The sequence below is a fragment of the Nematolebias whitei genome, chromosome 3 (assembly GCF_014905685.2).
Source record: "Nematolebias whitei isolate Nwh7 chromosome 3, NemWhi1, whole genome shotgun sequence".
In the NCBI taxonomy this organism is placed as follows: domain Eukaryota; kingdom Metazoa; phylum Chordata; class Actinopteri; order Cyprinodontiformes; family Rivulidae; genus Nematolebias; species Nematolebias whitei.
The window spans coordinates 4,202,299-4,228,844 of record NC_056500.1 but is presented as its reverse complement, the minus strand read 5'-3'; the positions used below and the strand labels follow the sequence as shown (position 1 = coordinate 4,228,844).

The window sequence follows — 26,546 nt, the reverse complement described above, 5'->3', positions numbered from 1 at the left end:
AAGCTTCTTTACTCCATCTTGGCCCACAAAAAATGCTTTTCTCCCTGACTGGGAATTGAACCCAGGCCACGGCGCTGAGAGCGCCGAATCCTAACCACTAGACCACCAGGGATTATTTTGGTGTGGGAGAAAACCGAAGGACTCGGAGAAAAACCCATGGCTGAGAGACGTACCACTTCACTGAAGTTCACACATTCTCCAGTCAGTGAGACTGTAGAGCGTGAGACTTCATGAGCGAAGTGGTGGCGTGAATGCTAGTGGTTGAACCACCCGCACCTCTATGACCCGGTCAGTCAGGAAACGGCTCCCCGTCACCCTGCCCCTTAAACCGGGTAAGACCTGTCTTCGGACAGTCAGGAAACGGCTCCCCGTCATCCTGCACTGTAACCAAGACCTGTCTTCGGGCAGTCAGGAAACGGAGCCCCGTTATCCTGCAACCCGGGTAAGACCTGCCAGCATGAATGCTGGTGGTTGAAACACCTGCTCCACCATGACCCGGTCAGTCAGGAAACGGCTCCCCGTCATCCTGCACCTTAAACCGGGTAAGACCTACCACCAGACAGTCAGGAAACGGCTCCCCGTCATCCTGCACTGTAACCCTGGTAAGACCTGCCGCTGTGAATTCTGGTGCTTCACCAACCTGCTCCACCATGACCCAGTCAGTCAGGAAACGGCTCCCCGTCATCCTGCACCTTAAACCGGGTAAGACCTGCCCCCAGGCAGTCAGGAAACGGCTCCCCGTCATCCTGCACTGCAACCTGGGCAAGACCTGCCGCTGTGAACGCTGGTTGAACCACCTGCTCTACCATGACCCAGTCAGTCAGGAAACGGCTCCCCGTCATCCTGCACCTTAAACCGGGTAAGACCTGTCTTCGGACAGTCAGGAAACGGCTCCCCGTCATCCTACACTGTAACCAAGACCTGTCTTCAGGCAGTCAGGAAACGGATCCCCGTTATCCTGCATTGTAACCCGGGTAATATTTGCCCGCATGAATGCTGTTGGTTGAACCACCTACTCCACCATGACCCGGTCAGTCAGGAAACGGCTCCCCGTCATCCTGCATTGAATCCAGGTAAGATCTGCCACCAGTCAGTCAGGAAACGGCTCCCCGTCATCCTGCACTGAAACCCGGGTAAGACAGATGGACTGGTCTGGAGTTTGGATCAAAACATTCACCCCAACATCAGTAGTACGATCACAAATCCTGCGATTAGTGCCACTCCAAGGAGGAGAATCGCCGCAGACAACATGTTCAGACGGTATTTCCCCCATTTCTCAAAGGTTTCCAGAAGTTTTTTGATGATGTTACGTAAAACTTCAACAATCTTAGCGCCGACATCCAGATCCAGTTTATGGACCACGTCTCTCAGCTCTGCGGCGGAGCAGGTATCTTGGAGATCCCGAACCGCCTTTTTCGACGCTTTTCTGGACTGTTTCGTGTCCGAGTGGAACTTCCCAGGCACGACAAATCCGTCCAGAGTTGTAGAAACCAGATAATCCAGGAAGAATGAGGTTTCTTCCGTGGGAGTGGTGTACTTACTGACTGCACCTACTTTCGACAAAACTCTCAGCGTCGTGGCCACTGTGAAGAACCGCAGTGGGTTCTTGGTCGCTGCGTCGCAAACAGTTTGCAGAAAGGATCCTGGTACTTCCATTTTTCCTACAGAGAGTGAAAATTGAACAGTTACAGACTTCTCTGATGTGTGTTCAACTCGAACCGACCTTCAGAAAATGATTTCAGTAAACACAGCAGCCCTATATATAGAGTTTGACTGACGCCACGCTGTCCTTTGATACGTCGTCTCTGACGTCATCGTTTGATGTGCGCTTCAGACTTTGATTCCGTCCTCTTTTAAATGGATGACGTCAGATGTGCGCGCGAAATTCTGAGAGTAATAAACAGTAACTGGATATGCAAAAAAAACAACGTCGATAGAACTTTTGAGCGTGACGTCACTTGTCCGCGACGCGGTGGCTGATGGGACAGGATGGTCCGGGTGTACTATATTGACTGTCCTCAATATTAAGTGTCGAAAACAAGCTTCCTCTGTGACTTTTAGTTTCTTAATGTAAGTAGGTTAAAAGAGTTTAGCGATGGCCCTAAATTGCTGCGTTATTGTTTGTAATGTCCGGAATCGTAAAAAGATCGAAAACGGACTTTTTAAATGGATTCTCCACCAGAAACAAGGCGAGGAGCTCATGTGTTGGACGCAACAAAAAGGACACGTGACACGTCCTCGTGTAACTTTCTCCAGCTCCCTGAGACCTGCTGCTTTGTTCCAGACATTCTGGTGAGGGTCTAAGTTCAGTTTGGTGCTGTTGAGCCATAAATGTGTCCGCGTGCATCATGTTTAGTTCACGTTCATAGAAGTGGGTCAACCTGGTTTAGGTCGGGTTTATATTTTACATGTAACTTAGTCCGAGTCTAGACAGAGTGGACGTCTGTGTTATTGTGAAATAAACTGTTTAAAGTTTCTAGTGTCGTCACTTTTACTGTAGTAACACTGCTGTGTGTTGTGATGTGTCCTGTTCAAGACAAACCTTCAGATGAAACTCCAGGAGAGGAGCTCAGTGAGGCTGCAGATGATGGAGAGGAGGAACATGAAGCAGCAGCTGAAGCTACAAATACAATGTGTGAACAAAGAAGAGCAGAAACAAACCACCTGTTACAGGAGAACAGGTCAGAGCTGAATAAAAAACAGCTGGACACATAATTTTTAAAGATTAAATATTACACAGGACTTCAGTGCTTTGCCATCTTCTTGTCATTGTTTAACACTGTTAGGCATTTTCTGCCTGCATTAAAAACTCACACTTTCAATGGTTCCACTAACACTAATGCATCTGTTCAGCATCTCTGCCATGTTTTGAAGGTGTCACATGAAACTCTGTCTAATACCTGTGTCTTCTTTTCTGTCCAAGGGATGGACGTCCATCAGACAAGCTCATAACAGAAGCTGTGGCCTTCTCTCCAGATTATTACCCGGGGACGTTGTTATGACAGAGGCTTTGATATTAAAGAGTGTGGGGGTCGAGCTCAAGGTTCTTTATTGGCATTCACATGGCATGTTGTACATGAGGTGGAATGAAACTGTGCACACAGGGTCCCAGTCACATCCAACAAAAGTATAAATGAATGACGTGCTGAGGTTCAAATCCCATCAGTCACTAAATGGAGATGTGAACTTGATGCTCAGGATGTTGAACACACACGAGCACACCTTAGAGTTCATGTGGAAACAGTGACTGGTTGCATGAGAAACACAATGTTGCACAGAAATACAGTGCCATGAATTTCCATGTATTGTTTTTTTGTCCTCTGGGAGAAGTTTGTCTCGATGGATAGTCCACTTTGTTTTGAGCTGCTTTTCAGCGTTATGGAGGAGGATACAGTGGTGACTCCATGAAAAACACCAGTTTGTTTCTGAGGACAGTAAAAATGGTGGTCGAGACGGGAATGCCCCCAACGCAGTGACGTATGTTCCAAAGCTCTAGACAGGGGACAAGTGGACTGTCTTAGTGATGGACACAGGACAACTTACTGTGGACTGTCTTAGTGATGGACAGACGGGGCTAATGGGACAAAGAGTTTGACATTTAAATGTTACTTTGATGTCAAGATAGAGCAGAGACAAGGTTGTAACAAAGGGATCACCCGTAACCTTGACCTTTGACCCTGTGACCTTAAAGCAATAGGGATCATCCTTGAGCTCGGAGGTCTCCAGCTGCCGTTTTGGGTTCCTGTGTTAAAGGATTAATAGTCACAGATTACAGATTAGTCTGCAGGTTGATCTTCGTCTCAGAACCGTTGGCCCGACTTGGAGGTTTCACCTCTGGTTCCTCCAGCGGTTCTGACGGACTTGGACCTGTGGGACAGCACCATCTCCGGGTCCTGCACTCAGAACTTCCAACGCAAATTATTCTATGATCCTGAAAAATGTTTCTATTGAATTAAAAAACAGTTTTTTAATCAGAAAAAATAAATAAAATAAAAACCACTGAATCAAAAACACTTCAATAAATTGCAACACAACAAAGTTGTTTTTGTTTTCTTTATTTTTTTTGTTCTTTTTATCTTTTTGCCATCTCTTGCTTTTGGAACTACATGCTGGACTTGAGGCGACGCGTTAGATTGTTTTTGAAACAAACATCTACTCAAAGCTCAAACTTCAACTGTCAGCGAGCAAAGCGCAAACACAGCTAATAAAAATAAAGGCTGACTTTTTTTTACTTCTTCTTTACACAGAAAATAAAAAAAAAACACTTTTTTGGACCCCCTCAAAAACAGGGGTAATAAAATATTTAACATTTGTATCACAAATCAATGCAATGAGAACAAAAATAAAATAAAATCTGTACAAGAATGATAAAATTCATTAAAAAGATCTTTTGTCCGCGTGATGTCGTTTTACTGACCGTAACCAAATTTAAAAGATTATTTCTTCTGTTGGATGAAGTTCAGGTTGACTGGATGGCGGACGTGAGGAACCAGAGGGAAGTTTGGGTTTGGGTGCAGCACAGAACCTGTAAAGAGAACCACAAGGATCAGGACTTTGCTCAGGAGAACGGTTCTGGGGTCCAGTTCGTCCCGCCTGACCTTGGGCCACAAAGGTCTTGCCTGGCTGGAAGTCCCCGTTGCCCTGCTGCATGAAGCTCTGGGGCATCCTGTAGGGCCACGATGGAGACAGGGTGTACTGCGGGCGTTTGTTGTGCTCCCATAACCGCGAGGCCTGGCTCAGAGCTTCCAACTGGGCCTGGTGACCGGACTCTGGAACCAGAACCCAACGTTACTCAGACTGACGAGACGGATCAGAGTTCAGCTGATGTGATTTAAAATAATCAAAAAATTAAAATCCTGCTAAAAGCAACAAGAAGCAAAAGGCTAGCTAGAAGCTAAAATTAGTAAAAAGAGCTAACAGCTAAAAGTAACAAAATGCTAAGTAAACCTTAAAATTTTTTAAAACCTAGCGAATGAAGCAAAAGGCTGGTTCAAAGCTAAAACTAGCAGAATAGTAGCCAAAAGCTAATTGTAATACAAATTGGGCTGAAAGACAAAAATAGAAGTGTGGTAGCTCAAAGGAGCAAAAAGCTAGCTAAACTCCATATGTGACAAAAGTATATGGCGCTGAAAGTAGTAGCTAAAAATAAGAGAACAATAACTATAAAATATAAAAATAGTCAAATATAACTAAAAACTATAAACAAAATCAAAAGCTTAGCTAGAAGTTAAAAGTAGCAAAAGACTGTCTAAAAGCTTAAAGTAGCAGAAGGCTGGCTAAAAGCTTAAAGTAGCTAAAGTCTGGTAAAGAGCTAATGTAGCAAAGGGCTGGCTAAAAGTAAAATTTAGCAGAACAGTAGCTAAAAGCAGGAAAAGGATAGCTTAAAGATAAAAGTAGCAAAACGTTAGCGAAAAGTAGCTAAAATAGCTAAATTTATCATAAGATGAAAAAGAACACGAGCTAAAGTTACAACAACCACCTCCTGCAAGAGCCAAATGTTTTGATTTATTAACAGCTGAAGAGCCATAAAACACGTTGAAAAACAGGAAACTTTAAATTCAGACGCAGAAAAACAAAACGGGAAGTTTGTGTGAAGTTCTTTAAAGATGCAGCTGCGTGAGACAGCGCCCCCTCCCCCACAGACAGACTGAACCCGCCCTGGTCAATACCTGACTTCACCACAGTGCCGTTGTTCACGAGTGACCCAGGTTGTGCCAGGTGGTTGTGCCAGAGTCCCTCCCTCCCCAGCCCCCCCACGCCCAGCTGTCTCGCTGCCGGCTGCGCGAAGATGATGCTCGGGTCGTTCAGGTTCATGGAGCCGGGGCTTCCCCCGGCGCCCGCGGGACTCCCGTTCCCTGACACTGAACGCAGGGCGAACTTCAGGCCGGGCGGGGAGGGGACGGTGGCAGAGGACGACGTGAGGACCGGGCCGTGGATGGGCCAGGAGGTGGAGGACATGTGGACTGGGTGAGGGGGCTGGCCCGAGGACTGGTGAGACTGGTGGGAGGGAAGAAGCCCCAGGGCGGTGAGAGCACCTGGATGATACTGGCACGAATGGGAGGTGGGAAAACTAAAGAGAGACAGAGGGACCTGTGGTTGGGGGGGCGTCTTCTGCAGAACAGAACTTGTCTTAATGTGGGAGGGCTGAGGGGAACCTGAAGACAGGGGGGAGCTCTGTGGGACAGCGGCGGGCTGCGGGGAGTAAGGCGGAGTCTGCAGACTGTCGGACTGTCGACGAGAAGAAAAATCAGAGTTGAGCAAATAAAATCAGATTTTCTGCTCGATCGAGACGGTCCGGTCCGGCTGCTGCACTCACACATTCAGAAAGCTGTCTGGTCCTGCCGGGACCGTCCGCGGCGCTCTGAGGGATCGGTATCGACTGGGAGCTTGCCACGGCCCGAACCATGTGAGGAGCTGATCCAAAACAAAACACAAGCTGTTCAATTCCTCCAGGTCTTTAACTGATGACATCACTTTATGCTGATGACAGACAGACTTATGTTCCATTAAAACAAGATACAGAGTACTCCGTGAACAAACTCCTGGAAGGTACGACTGAAGTCATGGATGCCACTAGGCCTGTCATGATAAACAATAAACAATAAATCAATTAATTGCATGATAAATGAAAATTATCAACCTCATTTTAATTTATCAGCTTTGTCGTTTCTTCATGTCTCTTTCTACTGAAGACACTGGACTGACAAAAGGCTCAACTCCAGTGTTCTTCACTGACCCCCACCCCTCTTTCTCTTTAAAATCTGTTTAAACCGTCCAAAACCACGTTTTTGGATCGTTAAAAGCAGCTAAGCTGAGAAGCTAAGCTACGAGCTAAGCTAACAGGCCGACCTCGGGGGGAAAAAACTCCGTCTTGTTGAAGCTCCACCAAGCGTCCGCCATTTTGAGAACCAAAGACAGACAGCCCATGTCACGTCAAGGGGCCTCCCTCTCATTTTTCTTAAAGAGACACGCTGTTCGCTCCTTCACTATCCAATATCAATAATTACTAATTATTGTCAAATTTTAAACAATATTATCGTTTATCGCAATATTTTCTGAGACAATTAATTGCCCAGCAAAATTTGTTATCATGACAGGCCTAGACGTCCCAGAACTTTTCTACAATTTAATGAGGAAAAGACTGAAGTGTTGTTGTTTAAGCCCAGTGATGGTTCCAAAGTCCACGCTGATCTGGGTCCTTTAACAAAACATCTGACTGAAACAGCAACTAGCCTGGGTGTGACGCTGGACAATGATTTTAAACTTGACACACAGATTAAATCAGTGATCAAGTCCAGCTTTTATCACTTGACACAAGTGGCCACGGTCAAAACATGTCTGTCATGACATCATTTAGAGATTTTAATCCATGCTTTCATTACAGCACCGGTGTTGTTTGTAAAGTGCTTTATAAATAAAGTTTTATTGTATTACGTCAACAAACATCAACATGGCAACACAATTTTAAAAAAATATTAATCATCATCAACAACTTCTAAATAAATTATGCGTTTGGTTCACTTCAGGGGATTCTGAACAGCAAGAAGTGACAGAAAAAAGTGTTTAGAAGCTGAAACGAGTTTCTTCTCGAAGCTTTCGATCAAACTGAAGCCTTACCTGGGGGCCCAGCGTTCCTCTGTTTCAGGTGGTGGTACTCGGGACAGTCTCTCCGTACGTGTCCAACGTCCCCACAATGGAAACAACGTCTCTCCTTCAAGTCCCGCTCGTCCTCTTTGGAGTCTTCATCTTTCTCGTTGTCCTTCTTCTTCATTCTAAATGTAAAAAAAAGAAAGACAAGGTGAAAGCGACGGACTTCTTTCGTGTATTTTAGCTTTTTCCTAATAAAAAGTTTATTACAAAACAAACTACAGCTGCTGCTTATAAAATACAAAAGCAAATCGTTGTCGTAAAGTTTTTGTTCCTCCTCCCGAGAAGAAAAATGTAATTTCCCCCACTACAGTAAGCTACGTGAACTTAAAAACAATTATAAATACTTTGAGTGATTTATTACAAGCCTGCAGCCGTTTTGTCTTGAAAGAAAAGAGGACCTGTGCTTAGGCCTGTCGCGATAAACGATAAATCAATTAATCGCATGATAAATTAAAATTATCGACCTCATTTTCACTTATCGGCTTTATCGTTTCTTCTTTTCTTTTCTCTTTGCTAAAAGCAGCTAAGCTGAGAAGCTAAGCTACGAGCTAAGCTAACAGGCCGACCTCTGGAAAAAACCTCCGTCTTGTCAAAGCTCCACAATTCACGGTTGAAACTCGTGCCTTCGTGTAAAAAGTTGTTTTTCTCTGCAAAAAGAAGCTGAGAACTTGTTTACTGATTTTTTATTAAAAGCTTTGTGTGACAAATGCTATGCTAAAGAGCTCAAACCACACCGAGCGTCGGTCATTTTGAGAACAGAAAACAAGGAAGGAGAGACAGCCCATGTCACGTCAAGGGGCCTCCCTCCCATTTTTCTTAAAGAGACACGCTGCTCGCTCCCTCACTATCCATCCTTTGGTTCAAACTGTTTTATACTGCCATCTGGTGCTCGAAAAAAGGTACTACATTCAAAATTAACCAACATTTCTTCTTACATTTGACAATAATTACTGATTATTGTCTAATTTCAAACAATATTACCATACCATACCATTTTATTTAAAAAGCACTTTAAGCAGCGACAGGGCCAACCAAAGTGCTGTACAAACAGAAACAAACAGGTAAAGCACACAGCAACACAAAACATAACGTAAAATCTAAATATAGAAACAAAATAATAGCGGATAATAACATAATGATTAGCACAGTGTGGTGCAAACAGGTTCAGCAACAGATCATACATTGTTGAAAGCCAGGGGATAGTAGTGGGTTTTTAAGTGGGATTTAAAAACCGTGAGGGAGGGGGCCTGTCTGACAAGCAGAGGTTACTCGTTCCAAAGTCTTGGGCCTGCGACAGAGAAGGCCCCGTCACCTCTGCGCTTAAGACGGGTTCCTGGAACTGAAAGAAGAAACTGGTCCGCAGACCTCAGAAAACGCGGTGGGACATATGGCTGCAGCAAATCAGAGAGATAGGAGGGGGCGGAACTGTTCAGTGATTTGTAGACATACATGAGTATTTTAAACTGGATTCGAAGGTGAACTGGTAACCAGTGCAGTGAGGCCAAAACTGGTGTAATGTGCTCTCTTTTGCCTGTACTGGTTAAAAATCGGGCTGCAGCATTCTGGACCAGTTGTAGTCGTGCAATGGAGGTCTGACTGATGCCAAACAGGAGCGAATTGCAGTAATAAAGTCTGGATGTAATGAATGCATGTATTACTGTCTCCAGGTTCTTTTTGGACAATATGGGCTTTAGTTTAGACAGCCGCCTCAGTTGGAAGAAACAGGATTTAACAACATGATTGTTAAGTTTCAGGGAAGGGTCCATTATCACGCCCAGATTAGTGACTCTTTGTTTTTCTGACAGGGTTAGAGCAGAAAGGTTGATGCAGTGGTTGACGATCGTGTCATTGGGAGGGAGCAGCATGACTTCAGACTTCTTCTTGTTGAAACTTAAGAAATTTAAAGCCATCCAGTCTCTGATGTCAGCCAGGCAGTCGAGCAGAGGGTGAATAGTGTGTGTACCATTGTGTCTTAGGGGGAAGTAAATTTGACAGTCATCGGCGCAGAAGTGAAAGGGTATGTTGTGTTTCCGGAAAATAGCACCTAGTGGCAGCAGGTATAACGAGAATAAAAGGGGACCGAGGACGGACCCCTGCGGTACCCCTTCATTCAAGTGCTGCCGATGCTGAACTAACATCCCTGATGGAGACACAAAAGGATCTGTCAGCTAGGTAGGATCTAAACCAATTGAGGGCTGACCCTGTGATGCCCACCCATTGCATTTTTAATTATCGTTTATCGCAATAATTTCTGAGACAATTAATCGCCCAGCAAAATTTGTTATTGTGACAGGCCTACCTGTGTTTCTTTGGGCAATCCTTCATGTAATGTCCGATCTTCCCACAGATCCTGCAGCACCGGTCGTTGGGCGCCAGCTCTCCGTCTGTCAACACCTTCGAGTCGAAGAAGTAGTCCTGCACACACCACACGGTTCACCAAAATCTTCTTATTTCGTTAAGGCATTTGTGAGAAGACGAGCCGAGTCACGGTGGATTTACCACTTCGGTGCCGGGGATGGGAAAGAACGGCACTCCGAAGAGCTTCCGCCCGTTTATGAAGGCCTTCATGATGAAGTTGGTCACTGGATGGAGAAGAAAAAGCACGTTACCGGGTCAGAACATGTCAACAGCTCGTTGGCGTCTCCTTCTAACCTCACATCAACTTTAGTGACATTTACAACCATCAGTCCTGAAAAGTTGTGCAAATAAAAACAATAAGAAACATCTGGAGGAGCATTTTGTAACCAGTTAGGTTAACTGTCAGCAGGTCAGTAAGACCGGGTATAAAATGAGACTTTGAGATGTAAAGATGGGCAGAGGTTCAGCAGTCTGAGAAAAACTGGAAAGACTTTGAATCTCCATCATCTCCAGGTCATAATCTCATCAACAGATTTCAAGAATCTGTGGAAATCTCTGAGCTCAAAGGCTGAAGGTCATGACCTTTGAGCCCTCAGGGGCCACTGCATTAAAACAAGGTCTGGTTCTGTTCTGGGCTCAGGAACACTTCCACAAATGCTGCCTAAAGCTCTATCAGGCAAAGAAGAAGCCAGATGTGAACATAGTCCAGAATCGCTGCCGTCTTCTCTGGACTAGAGGATGACATTTTTTCGGGAGTACCACAGGTCATGTGATTCCGGCGGGACCGGAGTCAGCCTCATTATAACTCACGTGACCGGGACGTGACCGGACTGAAAGCTAACGGGAGCAGACAGGAGCGGGAACCGATCGATAACCAAAAATGAAAACAAAAAAACGGTGCAGCTATTTTGTAGTTTTCTTTCAGTAAGCCTTCACTTTAACACAAGTGAAAAGAACTACATTGCCCAGAAGTCAACTGTTCCAGCCGTAGCTTTTCACCGAGCAGCGAAGTCTCCGGCAAAGAAACCGAGCAGCTGAAAATAGTTTGCAACGCAAGGTAAGAAGTAACTGTCTCTTAAACTCACAGAGCGGGCAGGAAAGTGTCAAATAACCCTGAACTTCATGAGAGTTGTGTTGGTGCTGCTTTAAACGTTTAGTCTCAGCTGCAGTGAGGAGTCGGACTTTGTTTACCGTCAGTAAATAAACTCAAACAGCGCATTTTTCTCCACCTTGTCCCTTTTAATTTAAAAATTATGCTCTGCTTTGTTATGTGGGTTTTTAGGTTAAAATCCTCATCATCTGTCGCTGTTTGTGTAAAAAAAAAAAATACCCGAACTCTTCCTGGTTAAAGTGCACGCATTCTCCGGTAAAAACATCCCAGTTTTTATATGAAAGACTGGTTGCATATATATTATAATAACTGTTTTAGTTTTAGATTGAAGATATGATGTGTATGTTGTTGTGTTAGATTTTAGGCCAAGAGTTGATTTTTCTCAGTTCATTTCTTCACACCAGGGGCGATTCTAGAAGCACTTTTTAGGGGCCTTAGCCCCCCAGTGTTGACAATGGCTCTTGCCTTTAACAACACAGTGTGTATTAGCATTAGAATTATTGCAGTGGAGAGATGAGGTGGAACACCAGACCTGCAATGGTCCAGTCTGTAAATGATGCTCTGAAGTCTGGGAAGATGCACGACATCATGCTTCACCCAAACAAGCTCGTTACCTCGACCACATGGACTGAACTTCTTGAGGACATGGTCCAATGTATAATAACGCCTTTAAGCATTTTTATTTGTTGAGTTCTCTGCTTGGTACAATATTTTCTTTTGTTGTTTGTTTGTTTAAACAATTTAAAACATGACAGTAATGTCACTGTTTAAAGGAAACAATTGATCAATAAATTAGTAAAATGCAACTTGTTATGTTTGGGTTCTTTCATCTCAGGTAGACATGGTGTGACCCATGAACTGGTTTGGATTTTTTGGTTTTACTGTAACTGACCTTCAAAAGAGCCAGAAACAGAGACTCAGCAGCTGATCCTCCGTAGAAAAATTATATTAATTACAGACCATGTATTATTGTTTTATGACATTTAGTGAAGGTTTTTGTTTGGATTAAGGAAATAAATGTCTCCATTTCACCACAGATGAACTGTTCCTGTTGACATATCTTTTGAAATAAAACTGCACAAAACAAAGTAATTTAAACAGAAATGGGTAGAAGATTAAATCAAATTCAATGTATTTCCTAAAAATTAAATGAAGAGAAAAAAACAGGAGCAGGACAGGAGTGGGAGTGATCCTGAACAGGAGTGGGAGTCGTGTTACCAGGAGTGGGACAGGACAGGATTATTTTTTTTACTCTGGACCAGGAGTGGGACAGGACAGGATTTTTTCTGTGGGACCAGGACAGGAGTGAAAATCCACTCCTGTGTCATCCTCTACTCTGGACCGGAGCTCGTTTCAAATGGACGGAGGTGAAGTCCAGAACTGAAACCACAAATGCCATGTTCTCCTACCAAGGAGGAGAGGGATCATCCAGCCTGGTTTCAGCACTCCGTTCAAACGTCTGCTTCTCTGATGGTATGAGGGTGCATTAGTGCCCAAGTTCCTACATGTTTACAGACTGAAGAGGGGATGCCTCATAGGGAGAACCTTGGTCCTGTCCCAACTTTGAGACGTTTGAAAGTCGGGACAGACCAACTGAGCATGATACATTGCGTTTCAGGCACTTACTTTTGCGAGACACTCCAGCACCAAGATTATGATTTAAATCAAAAGGATCTGAGGAGAAGAACACAAGTAAACAGATCAGAAGTCCTGGACCAGAAGAACAGGCAGGTCCAATTCAAGTGGAGTCGTGTGAGCACCTTCGATAGCGATGCATTTACTGGTCCACTGCTTCTCGAACGTGGTGAGGCGTTTCTTTTGACGTATGCTGATGACGTGCTCCTTAAAGTCAAACTCCTCTGTGTAAAACCGGAGCAGCCCCAGCCACAGCTCTCCCACCGACTCCGTGTTCGGCTGACAGTTGGACAGGCGCTGACGCTGTGCGGGCAGAAAAGACCTGCTCAAACCTGAACCTCAAACCTGAAACGAGACATCCGTCTTGAACTCACCAGCTCGGCGAGGTCGTCAAAAAAGAAAGCGTTCCAGCCGTCCACCATCCGCTGCGGAACAGTCTTACCATCGAAGATCTGGAAAAGACAAAACGCGGAGCCGTTTGTTCCACCCGAGTTAAAGCCCAACGTGTTTGGAGTCGGGGTGACGGATCAGAGGCGAGTACCTCCTGCAGGACGGGGATGACCGGCGGCTGCCTCTGCTGCAGGAAGTAAAGCACCATCAGGATGTAGGCGTAAGACGAGAGGCTTCCTCTGGAGGCGTCCCCGATGTCGCAGCGCTGGGAGCACAACAACAAGCTTCATTTACCAGAAGAAACCGAGACGTCCCTCAGCTGCAACTCCTTTCCACTATAAAGAGGCTGTCGCACAGCGGCGGACTGCATCAGCGTAGGACAAAATGCCAAACACGCTGATGTAAGTCACATAAGTTAGGTGAAAGTTTAGAACAAGTTTCCAGCACGCTGATATACGAGCATGCACAACATTTTCACCGTGAGCTGACGTGCTGCTCACAAGGTACAGGTGTGCGCCAGGTGCACAAGTTCACACACATTACATGTCATTTGACATACGTCTGAAACCAGCGTTGAAAGTAAATTATTTCTCTAAACAGCGTGACAGGACCCACTGGGGATTAAAAGTGCAAAATAATACAAAAAAAAACATTTTGAAGTGAAACATGACAGACTGTCGGCATTTAAAAATATTTGACAGATTATAAATAAAGTGGTTGATCAGTGAGGTTTTATTTCTGTTGACGAAAAACAGATGTGTAACTAGAACCTCCTTCTTCCACCTGCGTAATATCGATAAAATTAGAAACAGATAAAAATGATGCGGAAAAACTGGTCCATGCATTTGTCACGTCTAGACTGGACTATTGCAATGTTTTATTATCTGGGTGTCCAAAAACTTCTTTAAAAAGTCTCCAGTTGATCCAAAATGCTGCTGCCAGAGTCTTAACTGGAGTTACTGGGAGAGATCATATCTCTCCAGTTTTAGATTCTCTCCACTGGTTCCCTGTTAAATACAGAATTTAATTCAAAATCTTACTTCTAACTTACAAAGCCCTCAACAGCCTAGCTCCATCTTATTGTTCCATATTTTCTCAACAGAGTACTTTGTTCTCAGACTGCAGGTTTACTCATGGTTCCTAGTTTACAAAACCAGAATGGGAGGAAGATCTTTCAGTTCTCAGGCTCCTCTCTTGTGGAACCAACTTCCAGTTTCTGTCCATGAGGCTGACTCATTGTCTAGTTTTAAGACTGGGATTAAGACTTTCCTTTTTAATAAATCCTATAGTTAGGCTTGACTTGTCATGCTGCTATAGACTTAGACTACTAGAGAACAAATTGACCTCATTTCCTTAAATGAATTGTTAAAATTGAATAGTTTTCATTTGGTTCTATCTGAATACGTGATTCTTGACCTGCCATTGTGTATCTGTTCTTCTCAAACCCAGCCGGTCGAAGCAGACGGCCGCTTGTCCTGAGCCTGGTTCTACTTAAGCAGGGCTATTCAACTGGCGGCCCAGGGGCCAAATCAGGCCCACGGGTGAGCTCAGTTCGGCCCACCGATGGGCTCATTTTTAAATAAAACTAGATTTTAAACCATAAAACAAACTTACTTAATGACTTTAATTGCTGTATGTCCGGCCCCTGAGCTCTTGGCTTTCAGTAACTGTGGCCCCCTGAGAAATTTACTTGAATAGCCCTGTGCTAAAGGCTTCGTCCTCATGAGGGAGTTTTTCTTTCCACTGTCGCCTTCATGTTCGCTCAAGATGAGAGTTCAGCGATGGAGTTGAACTCAAAGCTGCTCCTCAGATAAATAATGTTCAATTATTATTTTTATAAATTAATGTTCATGTTCAGTGTCCTGAGAACACTGAGATGTGGCTCAGGGACACCACCTAGTGGTGAACAAATTTGACCCGGTTCAGAAGTTGGTCTAAAAGTCAACCAACTCCTCGAGTCCATTGAGACGTTCTTCTTCATGTTTGTGTGGATGCTTTAGGGACGGTTTGATTCTTCACTGACCTTTGCAAAGACCTTTATGGTGTAACCGAGGAGCTGCACGCGTGGATCCAGAGCGGCGTACGTCGCCAGCATTCGTGTGTTATGTTGGGCCTAAAGACGTCGTCGAAACAAATTTTTTCTTGTTAGATGATTGATCAAAGAACAGACGGGGGTATGAGCGGCTCGTCGCCTCACCAGGGTGTTATAAAGGCTCACGTCTCCCTCCAGTCCACTTTGTCTGTGTTCAAACTTCACAATAGGCACTTTAGCTGTGGTGATGGGCAGAATGTTCCTCAAACCTGTGGAGATGGGACATGTGTGAGGTCACAAGTAGACCCAAAAGCACAAATATGAGAAGACCTGATGAAAAAAGTGCTTCACTCACCTGAATGTTTCTTTAATACTTTCGCAAGTCCTTCGATGATCTCTTTACAGTTCAGCTTCTGGTGAGAAATCAAAGACGGCACGATAAAAACAAGAAGGACGTACGGAGAAACCACTGATGGGTTTCAGGAAACATCTGCCCACCTCTGCAGTCTCGTGACCCTCCAGAGTCATGCAGATGTCCAGGTCGCTGTCCCGGAAACCAAAACCGTTCTTGGACGAGCCGAACAAGCAGAGCTGAGCTTTCTCTGCGAACGTTCAAGAACAAGGCACGTTTCAACTCGCCGCCGTGGAATGATAAAAGCAGGAGGGGGGGAAAGTTCAAACTCACCGTTGTACTCCTTTCTTATAAACCTCTCGAGGCCGACGAGGATCTGCTCCCGTTTCTGCTGCTCTACGTGCGAAGGGGACAGTTCGTCTGCAGACAAAGCAGGCAGAGAGCCGCGACCGTTACAGATCAAACAATACATGCACAGTCCATCGCTGCACCAGCTCCCCTGTCCCTCCACCCAGGCCTCCAGCTACGCCCACACCCACCGGGAGCTTCGAGTAGGGAGAGTATTATGGGGGCGATGGACCCAGGGTTCCTGTCAGGGTCCGAGTTTAGGCTCAGTAGCCGGGGTTAAGTTCAGGGTCAGGGTTCTGGGTCAGGTGTAGTGGTCTGGGTTAAGGTTGGGCTTGGTTTGGAGTCAGAGGTCAGGTTAGGTTTAGGAAAAGAGGTCTTGGGTTAGGTTAAGGGTCAAAGGTCAGGGGTAGGTTTAGGGTATTGTTTTTTAACATTTTAAGAACTTTGCGTGAACCTTTATATCTGTTGCTGCTGTTACACTTGAACGTCGCCCTGCGGGACAATAAAGGCTGTTTCTATTCTATTCTAATGAAAGATGGGTGTTTTAGTTCAGCTGCAGCGCGTCATCTTAAGAAGAGAAATAAAAACGAGAGCCCCGGTGTGTTGCTGCGTACAGTAGCACAGTTTGCAGAGTCCGTCCAGGATATTCCTGAACCTGTCGTTCATCGGAGGCAGAGGGTTCAGCTCGATCTTCTTGAAGTCTTCGGGACAATCGTCCTTTAGGTGGCCGTCCCGTTTGCAGATGCTGCACACGACAGTTGGAGGCTGAAGTAAAAACAAAAAATAAAACCGTTAAACGTGGAAGAACCTCCCTAACTTAAAAGGAGGCGTTGGAAACAAAAAGAGGCAAATAATAAAACGCGTTCAACAAAAGACCCCAGGAATGTCTCCGTTGTTCGTTCTGAATTAAAACAAAGTAACAAAGTGAAAACTCAAATGTTCTTTTGTTGTTTTTTACCTTTCCTCCGGTGAAAATCATTTTATCAAACACGTAGAGCAGATCGTGGGACCCAGCTTCTCTCTCTGGAACCTGGTTCTCCTCCTCATCTTCACTGTCCGGCAGGCTGTCGCAGGACGAGGGTCTCTTCCCATCACCCATCAGATCTAAACCACCTTCATCGTCTCTCTCCTTCTCCTCCTGCTGCCCCATCCTTTCACCTCTCTTTTTGCCCCTTCCTCCTCCGGCGCGCCTCCTCCTCTGAGGGCAGGCGAAGTATTTGTACGCAGCGCGGAAGCACTCCTGGATGTACTCGAACACCATCTGGCTGTTCAGGCTCCGGGCAACGTTTCTCTTAAAGGCAAACGGATCTAAAAGGAAAAGAAACTGAGGAAAAGTTCATTCCTGAAAGTTCCCCCCCCACCCCGACTGTGACGAGTTCTCCCCCCACACCCACCTTCGATGGCGAGCCTGCGGCGGGGCCAGTTCTTGGCCTCCCTGGAGAGGAGCTCCTTCAAGCGGATGCTGATGATGTACTCCTCCAGAGCGAACTCCAGGGTGTAGAAACGGAAAAGCTCCAGCCAGAGCCGGCCCAGAGACGCGTCCTTCGTCAGGCCCGAGGCCAAACGGCTCTTTGGGAGGAAGCAGCCGAGGTCAGTTGGAAAACAGCAAATCCACTGCCAGGTTTTATGAAGCGGACCGAACAGGTCGACGGTAACACTTTACAATAAGGTGCACACAATTTGATTTACTGCTAGGGAACGCATCGGGAACGAATCAGGAGCTAATGGATGGTTAACCAGTACTTACTGGGAACACACAGCCAAGCCAAATGCACAGAAACAGTAGGTAATGGTCAGGTGGTGATGAAAGATCGGTTCCTCAGCGAGTGCTTGGTATGATGCTTCACCACATCAGTGAACACAATAACACCCAGGCAATGATCTGTTATCAGTGATAGTCAGACTTAGTTAAGATGAAACCAGTACAAGATGATGAAACGGATAATGTCTTTCATCAACACGTTTACAAAAGAGAAAATCCAATAAAATCAGTGGGAAACAGGTTTTTGACAATTACCAGCTGTGACCTCACTGGTGCAGAGTTTATTCAGAACACACATGGTGAATTTCTCCTGTTTCTGTGGTAACAAACCAGTAGTCCCCTAATAAGGCTTGGCTGTGTGTTCCCCAGTAAGTACTGGTTAACTACCCATTAGCTCCTGATTGGAGAGGGGGTTCTCTGAGTCCAAAAGTGGGCGTTTGTAGAGGGCAAACACTGATTGGCAGCTGTATCTGCTGCTCTTTAGTTAAGTTGCGTCAACTCTTTTATAAAACTGAAGGTTTCTAAGAACCAGCGTTAAATCTGCTGTCAAACACAAGAAGATCCTATTTAGTTCATGGTTGTAGCTGCACCTGACACAGGTCGGCTCGAGTCTGGTCTGGGTACAATGAAATATGAAGCATCTGAAGTGAAACCTGCTCCATTTGTCCAAAAAGTCTGGTCTCAATTAAAGATCATGAGTCCTGTGACGAGATAATGACCCAAAACAAAATGTTCTCTTTAGCAGTTCTTCTCTGAGATCTGATCTATGAGAGGAGCTGAAACATGGACTGACCCTTAAAATGTGAGACAGCTGAGGGAGTGAACCAGTAAACAGAATACCTGCTCCAGGTGCAGAAATCTGACACAAACTGACATCACTCATCTGCAGCCACTGATTTAAAACATGAACAAGAAAATGTGAAGTTAAAGGAAACATCCTTTGTCCCAAGGCCAGTTTAAGTATCATTAATATTTTGGTTACTTTATTTTTCTTTCTTTATGAATCGATTGTAACTATTTTCACATTATTCAACAACCAAAACAGATTTTGTTTTTTTTTAATGTAATGGGCTAGGTATTAAAAAACAAACATTTAGCTCTCCTCACTACCCAGTTATGTTGCTCTTATTTTGAAATGTAACCGGAAGTTCTGTGTTAAGAGGTGGAAAGAGAAGTTATGAAGACGCAGCTAATGTCGAACCGGTTAACATGATAAACACAATATGTCTGTGGTTAACACAAACGCCTTGATTTTTATCGTCCAGACTTCTTTTTTTTGTCCAATCAGACATGGCCTTCCAGACACGCCCATTTTTTTATCGTCCAATCAAATAACTCTTTCACTGGTACATCTTCATCTTTAAATCACTTCTTGGTCTGCTGCCTTCTTACATCTCCTCCTACATGTCTCTGTGTGAGTGCAGCTACAGCGTGCGCTCTCAGGACATCATTACCTGCAGTGTTCCCTCAATGAGGACTGAACTAGACAAAAGGACCTTCTCCTGCTCCGCTCCTGTTTCCTGGAATATCTTACAAAAAGATTTGAAGCTCTCGACCTTTGACCTCTCTAAGTGGCTTTAAGAATCTGTTGGACTCCTGGCAGGGACCAACGCAGACATGTTCCTGTTTTTAGCTTTCTACATTCGTCTTATGATCTAGCTGTTTTTGTTACTTTTTTTGCATCTTAGTTGTAAAAAAATAAAAATCTTTATGCCTTTTTATGTCTTTTGTAGAAATCAGGTCTCTCTTGTAAATGAGTCCTCGAGGCTCAGTGGGATCTACCCGTCTAAATAAAGGTTGAATGGATGAAAAAAGTGTGGCCCTCCAGACACGCCCATTTTACTATCGTCCAATCAGATGTGGCCCTCCGGATACGCCTTCCTAATTTGTCTGCAGAGATACCTACTTGCCTGATTTGTTCCTGAGGCGTTCCCTAGCTGTTCAAACTTTGTGTACCTTATAGTAAAGTGTTACCGGATAAAAAAATAAACCGTTGTGTGTTCACGTCCTCACCAAACCCTGAAGCCGTGTGTGAAAGAACTGAAGGAGAACTCACCTGTCCCACCGAAGGACGAGCAGCATCACATTTACTCGGCTCTGGTTTGGATGTGCCGTCTCCTCCGGCCTCGCTGTGGTTCTCCCCTCGTCCCTCTGAGGCGCTCGGACGTCTCCGCTCCCATTTGACAAACGTTTCCTGAACGATCCCCGTTAGGTGATACTCGTCGACGCGTTTCACATCGAAACCTTCGATCTGAAAGAGGAAGGAGGCGACGCTGAACTTCTCAAAGCTCTTTGTTTCGTTTGCGAAGAAAATATTGTGTATGCGTTAAATGAAAGGAGCGCAAGGAGAATCCACGCACCCAGTGGCCCAGGTAGACGGGGAGGATGGGCTCCTTCCTCTGCTGCAGGAAGAAGATGACCATCAGGGCGAAGGAGTACGACGGGATGCCGCCTTCAGCCTGACAGTCGATGTGACACATCTGGACAGAAAACATCCAAAAAACAGAAAAAATACATTTTTTATAATCTGGACCTGCTGCTTTATTAACATAAAGTTAATGTTACCTTTGTAAAATCTCTATAAAAATACAAAAAAATGCACATTTGAAATAATTTTTTACTTTCAAGTTTCCAAAGTGTTGATCAACACTTCAGGTTAAAATTGACTGTAAAACGTTAAAAAAAAGCACGAGTCTAAGGAGGGTTTAGTTGTTTCAGTCACAGCCTTACCCTGGCCCAGCAGCGGAAGGCCAGCACCAGCGGAACCAGTCTGGGCTCCAGTTTAGCCAAAGCTGCCAAGTGACTGGTGGTGAGACAGGCGATGCCGTTACCTGCGCTCACTTTACACGGCAGGCCGCTGCGCAGGGACACAGAACAGAGGAACCAACGGGAAGTCAGACCTGACACGACGACTGGCCACAGCCTCAACTGAACCCAGTTATCCCAGTCGCTACCTTATTTTATCAGAGGATTCAGATTTTATAACATCAAACTGCAGGGGCCCCTAACAACTCAGGTGAGTGTAAATCGAAGAAAGACGGCTGCAGTTTCATAAAACCACTAAAATAAGACAGCTGGATGTGTTTTAAAAGATTTCCTCATCAATAAAAACACATTAATGTGAAAAAAAACAACTTAATTTATACTGAATGCTCACCTGCTCCGATCCCGACAGAACACGGCGGGAACTTTGGCGTGAAAATCCGACTCAACCTCCGAAAATTCAGCTAAAGACGATAAATAAAGACGTATTTTATTATTACCCTGAACGACGACAATAAATCACAATCTGCTGAGCTGGGAAAAAGACACGAGCAGAACTTACGGCTGTTTTTGAGGATTTCCAGCACCTGAATCAGAACTTCAGGTTGGGTCATCTGACCAGAAGAGAGGACACGTTACAGCCGGCTCACAGAAAAACAAACGCACGAATGTTTTGTAAAACAGAAGCCGACTGACTGTGGAAGGAAACGTGACGTCGATGTTGATGTCGCTCGTTTTGAAAGCAAAACGGGTCAGACACGAACCGTAGAGGCGAAGGGAACAAGCTGGAGAACCAAAAATCCTACGTGAGCAGGACAAAAACACTTCTGAAGGCCTTTAACGTCACATTTCAACTGGGCGTAAACCTGAGAGGTGCCTCGTGACGACCGCCTCCATCCTCGACACCACCGCCTTCCGAGCCTCCAAGTCCTCCTCTGAGATCCCGTGCAGACGGGCGGTGTCCAGGACGGCGGCGTCCAACGCCCTCAGCTGGGCGGGGGAAGGCGGCGGGATGGCGAGCAGCTCATTCTCCTCCTGTTTCTCCTAACGCACCACAAACCAGAAGGTGTGAGCTATAAACTCCACACAGTACGAGTAACTTGGTGGAGATGGAAAACAAATATTTAAAAATACCACTAAGTTCTTCTTGTGTCTCTTCTCCTTGATGTGTTTGTAGGCTCCTTGGATGTTATCGATGTGCACAGAGCAAAGTTTGCATAAGTATTGATAGTTTGGGTACTCAGGAGATGGCTGTGGAAACAAACCCATAATAAGCATTTAATAAACCAAGAAGTAACCCAGTCAGAGTTCATAGAGAGAAAACTAGATAAGTCTGGGCGATATGGACCAAAAAGAATATCTCGATATTTTAAGATTAATCACGATATATATCTCAATATTTTTCTTTCCATAAAGTAATAAAAAATATATATTTCTGAGTCAAAGCTTTGTCCCAGTTGTCACACAGGCACATTTATTAACAACAGCTGTGACTGTACAAAATAAATGTCTAAAAAATAAACTATTTACATATATCAAAGTTTGGTTTTTAGGCATTTATTTACATTAAATAAGTTTCAAGACATTTGATAATGTCAATAAATAAAAATCAAAACAAATATGTTCTTGTTTTTAGTATTTTTACGGCACCCTGATTTATTCTTTTATACACTCCCGGCGGATTTTCAAGAATAACTATATTGTTTATATCGATATAATGTCAATTTATATTGCAAATGAAATCATTGTGATATTTTTAAATATCGCGATATCGCCCAGCCCTGCTGGTTTCCAAACGCAGCGTGTCAGAACGTTTCAGTACCTTTAGCAGCCGGTGGATGTGGTCTCTGTAGAGGCGCTCCTCCACCTGCCGGAGGCCCAGCTGCTGCTCCGTCAGGTGTCCTTCCTCTGCAGCGGGCCTCTCCTCTGCCTCCTCTCCTCTGGGCTGCTGCATCGAAGCTGCAGCCTTCAGGACTGCAAACACACAAAAACAATCTAAACCTTTCTTCGGGATGGCGTTCGAAGGTTTAAACATCTCGGGGAAATGTCTCACCGTGGGACTTGTCCTTCGCTGAAGCTCCAGTTGAGGCGTGGTCCTGCTGTGCGAGGCCCCTCCCAGTTGTAGCAGGCACCAACGGAGAGGTGGCCTCTCTGTTAGTCGAGGAGCTGCAGGTGTCTGCACAAATGGGCGTCCTGGACTCGGAAGGCTGATGTTGAGAGTTTGCCCCCTTGCCTTTGCTGCTCTCCCCAGAACTTGATCTTCCAGACAGTCTGGTCCCTCTGCTGGGCCGTCCTCTCTTCTTCTCATCTGGAAACGTGCTGCCAGGTGCGCGGCTCACCTGGCCGCCTGCGTTTCGATCATCCTTGGCAGCCGTGAGGTTTTCTTTGCTCCGCAGCGCAGACTTGACCCCCTCTCTCTGCACAGAAGCCTCTTTATTGGACTTCTGAGCAGACGAGGCCTTGGCTCCTCTGGACTGAGACTGTCTGACTGATTTCACTGAACTTAAGGACTCGTCCATCCCTCCTGTCCTGCCACGCTTGTCCCCGTTCCCAACAGCTCAGTGAAGATGACCAGGGAGACAGGCCACTTAAAAGTCTGGACAAAAGACAAAACAAACATTTCTGGGTCTTGGTTTGACAGATTTAACTTTATAATAAAATATGTGACTTTAAAGGTATTTAATAAGTAACTCCTGCAAAACATCTGGAATAAAATCATTCTGGACGTTTACAAGAGCACAACAAAAAATGTGCAAGTACAACAAAGTTTGCCAAAAGTTTTCACCGTTTTAAAGAAGAAGTTCCCAGAGAGTTGTAAAGAATTAAAAGGAGAAGACTCTAATAAAAAAATCTATTAAAGACGGCTGATAAACCAGCTGGCATGAGCCACTTCTGAAGGGTCACACCTGTCCATACTTAAACAAAAAGCACAAGTTTTACTTATCCTAAGTGTACAAGTTCTTGTTAAAGACGTGTTCATCTAAAGTACGCAATCATTGTTATATTTTATTAAATTAAAAACACTTGGGCTCTGAAACGACAACAAGTCAAATGTAGAGGAGGTCGTTCAGCCCGTGATTTGTTTGCGTTGAGTGCGTACCCGCGTTTCAGATTTTCATTTAAATGAATCTGGAAAACTACTTGAACTCGTCCAAGCTGCACCATTTGACCACATTTGGTTTTAATATTAATAATAAATAATACAGAATCTGGAATAATGACAGCAAATTAAACAAAATGATGAATGAAGTGTGCACAAGAGGACGCTGGCTGCATTATGACAGGTTCATAAGTCTGTAGTTACAAAGATAAGGAGACAACAGGTGGATGAAACTTCCTGAACGACTAAAACAAAAGTTAGTTGAAAACATTTCTCCTCTTCCAGGGAAACGAAAGTGATGCTCACCTTCACAGAGAGGCAGAGACCGCGCCTGCTCGGTGTTCAGGACACAATTTATGCGTTTTTATTGACCCATAAGGAGCCAAAGTTGTGTTCTGGGCCACCGTCAGAACCAGAGGAGAAACGCACACAGATCAAAACAGACGCTGCAATAAAACACGAAGGGTTTCCGGTGCGACTGGAGGGATGTTCTTCCACTTCCTGTGCACTCTTTGCGTAGTTTGATGTTAGCCGGAAGCTAACTAGCCGCGGCTGTGCCCGGGTCGCCAATAAAACTGGCACCCAAACGCCACACAACGTCGAGCCGCTAAAACCAGAGGTGCACGATTTCCGCCAAAACACCGCAGCAGAACGGGATTCGACTTACTTGAGGAGTTGATCAGGGCTCGGCTGTCCCCATCGTCCCGTTCATGTTTAAGACCCCACGGCCCTGCTCAAAACAGCGACCAGCATACCCCGCTGCATTGTGGGAGTCCCGGTGACGACAGAGGGGGGCGCGTGTTGTGCTGCGTTCAAGCGCCGCCTTTGTTTTTGTAAGACTTGATACCCAGAGGCGACCTGGTGTGAAAGCCGCTAAAAGAAAACCAAGATAATTTAAGTCATAACTATGAGACACGGTCTCAAAACTGATTTAGCATCTCATAAATATGATAAAATATTTAAAATTATTACTTCAGAATTAGAACTATGTCGTAATTATGAAAATGCCAACCTTTATTTCTACAGGTTAATCCCACTGAGCCTCCGGGACTCATTTACAAGAGAGACCTGAATAAATTAATACTGATATGTATGATATGTATATTACTAATATATAATTAACTAATATGATAGACATAATGTATATATAATAATATATTATTAAAATAAAGATATGTATGACTTAGCATCTCATAGTGTTATATTATATATCACAAGTTTATCATATTTAAAACAAAAATAATATAAATGAGATATGAGGTTGTTCAAGATACAAAGTCATAATTTGAGATATTAAGTCATAATCATATGTGATACTGAGTCGTATGTTCCTAATGAAAACGCTCTTGTGTATATTAATGTCAGTGTGTGTAACAGATTAATCTTCAAAAAACTGACATCCAACCTGGCAACAGTTCAAGTTCAAGTAGGTTTATTGTCATTTCACCACATGTGGTGCATGAGGTGGAATGAAATTATGTACACAGGGTCCCAGTTACATTCAACAATACCAAAAATATAAAGTGCAAAAAAACAGTATATTAGGATCTAATATATAAATACACGCCAAACACGCTAAAAGATCCGAGATATACGTTAAACGCTGATAATACAAATCTAAACGGTGTAACAGCAGCAGCCGGAACATGAGTCTGTGTGAGCAGATGGATATGAATAAATACAGCAGCATGAGATCAGCAGCATGAGATCAGCAGCATGGATAATAAAAGGATAACAGATCAACAGATGTGTATTAAAATGTTTGGTTTGTGCCTGAAAAGCATAAAATCGAGATTTGTCACAGAAACAAAGCATTTTGAACTAAAATCTTGCAAATAAGTCATAAATGTGAAAAACTATCTCTAAATTATGAGACCCTAATTCAAAATTACAAGATATAAAAGCATAATTATGTTATGCTACATCATAATTATGGGGTAGGATCTCATGATTATGACTTAATAAGTCGTATTTATAAGATATTAAGTCATATTATGTGATATTAGGTCATAATTATGTGCTGTTAGAGCATAACTATAAGATATTAAGTCATATTATGTGATATTAGGTCATAATTATGTGCTGTTAGTGCATAACTATAAGATATTAAGTCATAATTATGAGATACAAAGTCATATTTATAAAATATTAAGTTATTTTATGTGATATTTGGTCTTAATTATGAGATACTAAGTTAAAAAAAAGATAAAATATGAAGTTATGTTTTTATATTAAATCATAATTATGCCATACTGAGTTGTGTTTTTGCCATTTCGTTGCTGACTTCACCACCAGTAACGCTAATTGAAGATGAAGAAGATTAAAAGTGATGTGAGTGTTTAAAAAACATTTGCCTGAAATCTAAAAATTAAAGACACAGTGATGGTCCACGGTCAGCAGCCTCAACATGCGTGTGCATGTGATTTATGTATAATATATAGTTATGAGCTAGTATTGTGTCATAATAATTAATAACATGTCAATCAAAGTGAACAAAAAAACTGCTGAGATCAGTTTCCATGATTGTTTGTTTGTTTGTTTGTTTTGTTTAAAAACAACCTATGTTGCTGTTACATGCGATGTTAAAGTAAATGTAATAGTTTTGGATTCAAAATTCATCACGGAGATGAATTGCTGGTATTTTTGTATTCTCTGTTTTTTTTATGCTTTGTTATTTTTATATATCTTGTGTTATTCCTCGTGCATGTTCCTTTGTACTGAAACTCTGGCACAACAATTACCAGCGGAGGATCAATAAAGTTAAATCTTATCTTATCTTAAATGCCTGTTTTAAATATTATCAAAATAAAATACGAATTGTTTGCCACATTTTGTGGGGGAAAGCCTGCCAAATTTTGAGCATTTTTCATTGTTTTCTCTTTTTAGTTAAAATTTCAATGTGTCCTTTAGAGTTGGGTACCAGACAAGTTATCATCCATAAAGATAAAAGGATAAAAATATAAAAACCGCACTTCTGTCGACTTTTATTTTTTTAGGCGCCGGAAGCCGCCGGAAGTCGTGCTAATTTCCGTCCACTTCACGGCC

At 43.8% G+C, this 26,546-nt stretch overlaps 1 protein-coding gene, 1 long non-coding RNA gene and 1 other non-coding gene across 4 annotated transcripts; 1 reads left to right on the top strand and 2 right to left on the bottom strand.

The window, feature by feature from the left end:
* Positions 1-40: 40 nt before the first annotated feature.
* trnae-cuc lies at positions 41-112 on the bottom strand. The gene has a single exon. It is a non-coding gene; the product is annotated as a tRNA-Glu (tRNA).
* Positions 113-1,962: 1,850 nt separating this feature from the next.
* LOC119407626 lies at positions 1,963-3,996 on the top strand. 2 transcript variants are annotated; one of them, XR_005186685.1, is made up of 4 exons: positions 1,963-2,070; positions 2,183-2,292; positions 2,537-2,681; positions 2,924-3,996. It is a non-coding gene; the product is annotated as an uncharacterized LOC119407626 (long non-coding RNA). The 2 variants fall into 2 exon arrangements; XR_005186684.1 differs by having other exon boundaries at positions 1,963-2,292.
* Positions 3,997-4,045: 49 nt separating this feature from the next.
* On the bottom strand, positions 4,046-24,272 carry tut4 (terminal uridylyl transferase 4). The gene is made up of 30 exons (XM_037697896.1): positions 24,169-24,272; positions 22,455-22,997; positions 22,224-22,375; positions 21,536-21,652; positions 21,268-21,445; positions 21,098-21,186; positions 20,964-21,015; positions 20,796-20,865; positions 20,369-20,495; positions 19,999-20,118; positions 19,695-19,889; positions 17,271-17,445; positions 16,835-17,184; positions 16,491-16,641; positions 15,862-15,948; positions 15,675-15,778; positions 15,532-15,589; positions 15,342-15,445; positions 15,168-15,257; positions 13,296-13,409; positions 13,129-13,206; positions 12,880-13,057; positions 12,746-12,793; positions 10,150-10,232; positions 9,950-10,065; positions 7,618-7,772; positions 6,317-6,414; positions 5,670-6,228; positions 4,599-4,769; positions 4,046-4,525 (listed from the first exon to the last, which is right to left on the bottom strand). Exons 2-30 carry the CDS (start codon positions 22,918-22,920, stop codon positions 4,437-4,439), a joined length of 4,374 nt encoding a protein of 1,457 aa, XP_037553824.1. The 5' UTR covers positions 22,921-22,997; positions 24,169-24,272; the 3' UTR covers positions 4,046-4,436.
* Between the last annotated feature and the right edge of the window lie 2,274 nt (positions 24,273-26,546).